Genomic DNA, 7,139 nt, shown 5'->3' with positions numbered 1-7,139 from the left:
CAGCAGACCTTGATTTTAGATTTCTATACAAATGAACACCACAAAGTCCATGAAAAGCATCTGGGAAACACCTTCTAACAGCGTTGTCAATTGAGTTTTCCCTATCGGATATGATTGTCAGATTGCTAATAGGACCTATGCAATCCCTAAGATGCCCCATAAACCATGTCCATGAATCAGAGGTTTCAGATTTGCCAACCCCGTAAGCTATTGGCAATATCCCATTGTTAGCATCCATGGCTACTGCTAATAAGTTTACTCCAAGGTATCGACCTTTCAAATGTGCTCCGTCAACTATAATAACTGGGCGCATGCAAGTAATAAACGAACGAATCTACAAAATAATATACACAAGAAATATAATCATTTAAATGTGAAATGCATGTAACTAACAAAAATGAGTCAACAAAATTATATTGATTTACTAACCGTAGCACCAATGGCGATAAACAGCAACTCAAAGTGTCCATCTCTATCTGTTTTGATATGAGTTACCGACCCAGGATTTTTCAGCTTTAAATTGTGACAATAAGCCGGCAGTTGGGCAAACGATGCTTCTGGCGACCCCCTCAACAATTCCAAGGCATAACATTTGGCTCTCCAAGCTTGAGAATATGATATACTAATCTTGAACCGAGCATTCATGTTTCATGTCCCCGATATACCCTGCCATTCAAAAACATTAACTCAGCCAGAAAACCACCCAACACCTTTTTGTTTGCCTGTCTATGGTGAGGAAAAACTTGGGTTCTTGAACATGTATGTTTATCAATAAAAGTCCTAACTTGAAACATTTCGCAATCTTTTATTCTCTTTGCAATCATACGCCACGTACAGCTTTTGTCAATCATACACCTTGTTTCGAAACGATCTTTGCTTGATTTGTTAACTTTTAGTTGATAGCCATCTTCCACACATTTCGTATACAAAGCTATCTTCAAGTCTTCCTTTGTATCAAAACCATCATCTTTCTTGATACGAATAACTTTTGTGTAACAATCAACTGCTTTCTTTACCAACTCTTCTTCCGGTATCTGAAGTAATTCTGGCATATTCCAGTTATACGCCCGTGGCATTTTCTTTTCTTCGGGGACTTTTTCTTCTTCTTTTTCTTCTTCAGGATTATATGAATTACAGAATGGATGTTCAACATGTTCATTCACAGTCGTAACTTCCTCCTCATTATCATCAACAATACATTCTTCGGCAACGGCTGTTTCATCATCAAAATTCGGGTATTGACCAATATCAAAATCATTACACGCAGGGTCTGTTTCTTCTTCTGAAACATCATCAAAATCCGTGTATTGACCAATATCAAAGTCCGGATATTGACCAAGACCAAATTTCGAATACTGACTAGTACTCACAATTTTTTCTGTTGGCTCATCATCGTCTAACTGGTCAATACAAAAACCGGAATTTGGTGCTGAAAGTTGATTGGGATTTGGATTAGAGAAAGGTTGTGGGTTTTGAGAAAAACTTAGTTGATTACTACCCGCTACTGACCCAACAATACTACTTCTAGGTTCAACAACATACAATGTAACATCATCTTGTGAAACACTAATGTAAGCAATGAATCGTTCAACATCTTCATTGTCGGTTAACAAATAAACTTTACCATTTCTCTGATAATATAGCCTAAATCCACTTAGGGGCTCTAAATTCAATTTATTTGAAACACGTAGCATTAGAGTTTCATAAGTTAACTTTTGTAAAGACAATTTTAGTTGAAGATTCATGGGTAAAGGCATATATTGTAAAACACCATGAACATTATCCCATGACCCTCCAAAACACAAATCTATCCAAACATGATCAACATTAGATGATTTCATGGTTGTAAATTAATTTACTAAACAGACGAGCTGCGAAACTAAAACCTGTTGCCGGATTGGGAAGGATGTCGTTGGATATAGGAACGGATGTCGCCGGAGAGAGTGATAGATGGAGATGGAATGAGTTGCGATTTAGGGATTTAGTTTATGATTTGCTGCTGTTGCGTAGTTATATACCCAAAATTTCAGTGTTGTGATTTACAGATTCTCGTTGCGATTTACGGATTATCGTTGCGATTTACAGATTCTCGTTGCGATTTACGGATTATCGTTGCGATTTACGGATACGCGTTGCGATATACGGATACGCATTGCGATTTACGGATACGCGTTGCTATTTACGGATACACGTTGCGGTTTACGGATACGCGTTGCGATTTATGTGTTCGCGTTGCGATTTTCATATTCGCGTTGCGATTCTTGAAAATCGCAATGCGAATTTGTACTATCGCATTGCGATTTTCAAGAATCGCGTTGCGATTTTGGAAACTGATTTGCGATTCTGGGGATCGCGTTGCGATTTTTATTTCGCGTTGCGATTTTGTTGGTCATTTTGGCAAATCCAAAAAAAGTTGGTTAAAATCGTATATTATAAGGCATTTTTGGTCACTGAGGCGATTTTCTCTTTTTTATTTTATTATTAGAAAGCTAATATCGAAATAGAAATACCTTATCCTTTTTTTCATTAGTTATATTGTGGCAACTTACAAACTAAAAAATTAAAATTAATTTGTATAATGTGTGTTTACTAATTTTATCATTAAAAAGTCTATTTTTACCTGTTTTGTTATTACCGTTTTGTTATTGTTGGGCATAACAAAACTGGTAAAAATTACTTAAAATATTATATTTCCACCTAAAACATCAATGTTCTTTAACATTTCCGGTAAAATGCCCAACATTAACAAAACCGGTAAAAAAATAACAAAACCGGTAGCACTTTACCGGTTTTGTTAAAATAATGATGTTTTCGGTAATTTTTACCGGTTTTGTTATTGTTGTATACCGGTTACATTGTAAATTTACCTATTACATTATAATTATCGGTTTCGATGTAACATATGTGTCGATACGTTTAGAAAATTTATCGACACATATGTTTAACTATTCTCTTATTATAATATAATTAATGATATATTATTCTTATTATAATAAATAATAAATAATAAATATAATTTATAATAATTTTATTTTAATAAAATATAATAATCATAATTTGTTATTTATAAAATTATAAATATAATATTTTAATAATAATATTTACATAAATAATATTAAATAAATTATTCTAATATTTTAAAAATAATATTACTATTTTGTTAATAAATAATATAATTTTATTGTATTTGATGTTTATAGTTATATTGTAATTATGAATATTTTTCATCACTTCATTATGATTATTTTTTAAAATTATATTGTAATTATATATAATTTTTTTTATTTTTTATTAAAAAACTAATATCGAAATAGAAATACCGTGTCATTTTTTCATTAGTTATATTGTGGTAACTTACAAACTAAAAAATTAAAATTAATTTGTATAATTTGTGTTTACTAATTTTATCATTAAAAAGTCTATTTTTACCGGTTTTGTTATTGTTAGGCATAACAAAACCGGTAAAAATTACATAAAACATTATTATTTCTACATAAAACAACAATATTTTTTAACATTTCCGGTAAAATGCCCAACAATAACAAAATCGGTAAAAAAAATCGATAGAGCTTTACCGATTTTGTTAAAATAATGATGTTTTCGGTAATTTTTATCAGTTTTATTATGCACAACAATAATAAAACCGATATATTTTACATAGTAAAATACCAAATAATAACAAAATCGATAGAAATAATGATGTTTTCAATAATTTTTATCAGTTTTATTATACAAAAAATAACAAAACTGATACTATTTTTTTTAACCAATAACAAAATCGATATAACTTTTTTTTTAAAAATATATTAAACGCCTCACATAAACATTTCCAAAATTTCAAAAGAAAAAAAAAATTGCCTGACATGGTTGTTTCAGGATAAACATGGGCAATATGATATCGATAAAAATCCAACTTTAATTTTTTTTTTATTTACCCGATGTTGCCTAGGACGATGAAGTGTGGTAAAAATATGAGTAAACTGTAGTCCCCAAACTTTTAGAGAATTTATAATTTGGTCACCCAATTTTTAAAACTTACAATATAATTATCAAACTTTTAGTTCGTTTTCACTGTAGTCCCTTCCGTCGCCCGTTAATATTTGCTGATGTGGTATTTAACTTCCATTAACCCCCCTCTCCTCCTCCTCCTCCTATTCCTAAAATCCCAACTCTCCAAACACTACTCAAATCCATCAGCCTACATTCCCACCAAGACCAAGATCGAGGAGGAGATGTTTGGGGTTGATAACATGTGTTAGATCTCAGCAAAAGCTACGCTAGAAGCTTCAAGGCTTGCAGAATTTTTAATTTTACAGACAGGGATGACCGCTTTTGGGAAAGCATACTACAGAAATCAAAATGATCTTCTGCCTAATGTATGGTTGTGGTCTGTAGCTGTTAAATCTTTATAGCATTTTGCGAAGATATTTTATGAATTTACATGATTAACTTCATCATGTTTAGCTTGCTGCAAAACTTGAAGCACTTCTTCATGAATACATGCGTTTTTCTGTGGAAAAATGTGCCTCTGTGCTAAGAGAGTTCCATTCGGCTGTAGAGACAATTACATGTTATTTCTTTTTTCATATAATCAATTCATGTATTTTTTTAAACTAACTCGTATTTTGGATAAAAATTTTGGTCTAAAATAATTATTTTAGTTATCTTAAACGTACTGAGAGAATTTTGATTTTTGCAAGAAATGGGCTATGTATAATAAAACACTTAAATGCTTGATTATGTCTTTTACATTACGCAGATGTTTTACTTGAAAAGGGAGAGATTAAAAGAGAAGAAATCTGGGATATATACAATAGGGCACCTCAAATATCTCAGGTAGGTTTTGATCCAAGTAATGATATGTTTAGGGAAAATGTAAATGCATGGACTGAAATTTTGGTTTTATAGGATGGTTGTGATTTACTTATTAAAGCATTACTTGTCGGGTTGAATATTTGCACTATGTAGATGCAGTTTAAATGGTAGAATGCTACATTGTTGTGATTTACTATTCAAGTTTTATCTTGCATCGCTTTTGGTGATTGCATGATTGATACTTTTGCCCATTGTACAGCTTACTGTTAATCCAGTTGATAATATTGAGCCATGATTTATTCCGGAAGATGGGAATCCATGGGGTCACACTTCCAGGGAGGGTTACCTTTGCACCTGGAAATTCTAGATTTTCAACTTTCGGTGCAACACGTCCTATGGAGGTAAGTTGGACAAATTTTTATTTTATTTGGTTATATATTTCGTTTATGAGCTCTGGTATCAATGCTGAGTCCATTCTAAACTTCATTTTCTCTGTAAAGACTAAAATCGTTAGTGATGAAACCTGGAAGCTTATAGATAATATTTGGGACAAGAGGGTTGAAGAAACAAAAGCAACAAAGGGAAGAACCCCAAAACTAAAACCAAATTAAAAATTTCAAAAAGGGAGTTTTTTTTATAGAAGAAATGAAACAGGAAGGAGAAGGAGAAGGAGAAGGGGTTAACGGAAGTTAAATGCCACGTAATTAAACATTAAGGGGCAGGTGACAGAAAGGACAGTAGTGAAAATGAACTAAATTTAATGACTGTATTGTAAGTTTCAAAGGTTGGGTGGTCAAAATACAAGAGTCTTAAAAGTTTATAACTATTTGTATAGTTTACCCTAAAAATATTATAATCATGCAACTTCCCTTTTCTGTTGTTTTTGAGATATACCCAAAAAGGAAGGAAATTAGGCGGGAGATAGAAAAAGAAAGCTATTTATTCATATTCTGGTAAGTGCCTGGGTTCTTGAAGCTGTACTCAACCTTACATTTCACAAAACGTTTATTTGGGGAAGACCTTTTATGATGCCATGGCAGACCTTTTATGTTGCCACCCGGAATCAGGTAATCAGACAGGTTTAAGTAGGATCTTGGTAGATCAGGTAAAATCAGGTACATGTCAATTTGATGGTTTGACTCGAATTAGGTCGGGTATATGCCAAATCAGTTTGCGTTATTTTCAGGTTGATTTGACATCAAATCCAGATCGGGTTTATGTCAAGTTATTTTTAGTTCGGATCGATGTCAGTTCATGTCAAAATAGTTCAGGTCCCAAGCAGATAAAGATCAGGTTAATTCAGGTTCAAGTGGACTTCAGTCGGATCTCGTTCAGATCAGGTCACATCATTTACAGATAAAATTCAAGTCGGATGTTTATCAGATACATATTGAATTTAGGTTGGGTCGTTTTTATTTTTAGATTAATTATTTTGTCTTCTTTCGTGATTGTTGAATTGCAAGTTGTAATTGTATATGATTTTGAGTAAATTAAGAGAAAAATAAATATTCATGGATCAATTTTGTAAAAAATATAAATTTAAGGATAAAATTGAAGAAATGTAAAATTACAAATAAAATTTTAAAATATAAATTAAACAACACACATAGGTAAGGGACTAAATCGAAATAATTTTTAAAATGTGAGATTTAAATTAATATAAAAAAGGACTAAATTAAACACATTTAAAAAGTTATGGGTCAGTTACAAAAATATAAATAACAACAAACAATGGGCCAAATGAAGACGCAAATATAAATTTAAGGAATAAATTGAATACATATAAAAGTGAAAGAGTTAAAATTGAAATAAATTAAAAAAACACAAAAGTATTAAATCGAAATAAATGCAAAATGTGAAGAAATAATGAAATATATAGTAAATTGCATTAATTTAAAAATCGAAAAAAAATATAATATATATAGATAATATAAGTTTATATATAAACTATATTTATATTATAAATTATATATGTATAAACTATAAAAAGCATATAGTTTATAAAATAAAATATATATATATACTACAACAAATTTGCTTATTTTTGGCATCTAAAATATTATCACTAAAACTTACATTTACGTCACTATTTATAATTTGTGACATAAAATTTGACATCACGGCAAACGTCACCCTAGGTGTGTCACTAAATGTCAAATATAACGATGTATATATTTTCATCACGTATTATTATAAATATAATGACGTTAATGAATATCATCACACTATAATTTGTATTCAGTGACAATTAGTTACATCACTAAATAATATAAATTTTTGTTACAAATTATTCATATCGTCGCCAATAAATAGATAATTTTATT

At 30.8% G+C, this 7,139-nt stretch overlaps 1 protein-coding gene across 1 annotated transcript; it reads left to right on the top strand.

Moving 5' to 3' along the window:
• Positions 1 to 4,267: 4,267 nt before the first annotated feature.
• LOC120204454 (probable inactive ATP-dependent zinc metalloprotease FTSHI 4, chloroplastic) lies at positions 4,268 to 5,110 on the top strand. The gene is made up of 4 exons (XM_039204542.1): positions 4,268 to 4,376; positions 4,465 to 4,570; positions 4,760 to 4,836; positions 5,075 to 5,110. Exons 1-4 carry the CDS (start codon positions 4,323 to 4,325, stop codon positions 5,108 to 5,110), a joined length of 273 nt encoding a protein of 90 aa, XP_039060473.1. The 5' UTR covers positions 4,268 to 4,322.
• The last annotated feature ends 2,029 nt before the right edge of the window (positions 5,111 to 7,139 follow it).

Source organism: Hibiscus syriacus, unplaced genomic scaffold, assembly GCF_006381635.1.
Source record: "Hibiscus syriacus cultivar Baekdansim isolate YM2019G1 unplaced genomic scaffold, ASM638163v2 tig00010927_pilon, whole genome shotgun sequence".
Taxonomy (NCBI): Eukaryota; Viridiplantae; Streptophyta; class Magnoliopsida; order Malvales; family Malvaceae; genus Hibiscus; species Hibiscus syriacus.
Note: the sequence above shows the minus strand (reverse complement) of the source record. Positions and strands in the feature narration are given on the sequence as shown.

Coding starts and splice junctions, on each gene's coding strand:
- LOC120204454 (XM_039204542.1), top strand. CDS start 4,323: ATGACCGCTTTTGGGAAAGCATACTACAGAAATCAAAATGATCTTCTG. Junction 4,377..4,464: donor AAAATGATCTTCTGCCTAAT/GTATGGTTGTGG, acceptor CATCATGTTTAG/CTTGCTGCAAAACTTGAAGC. Junction 4,837..5,074: donor GGGCACCTCAAATATCTCAG/GTAGGTTTTGAT, acceptor CCCATTGTACAG/CTTACTGTTAATCCAGTTGA.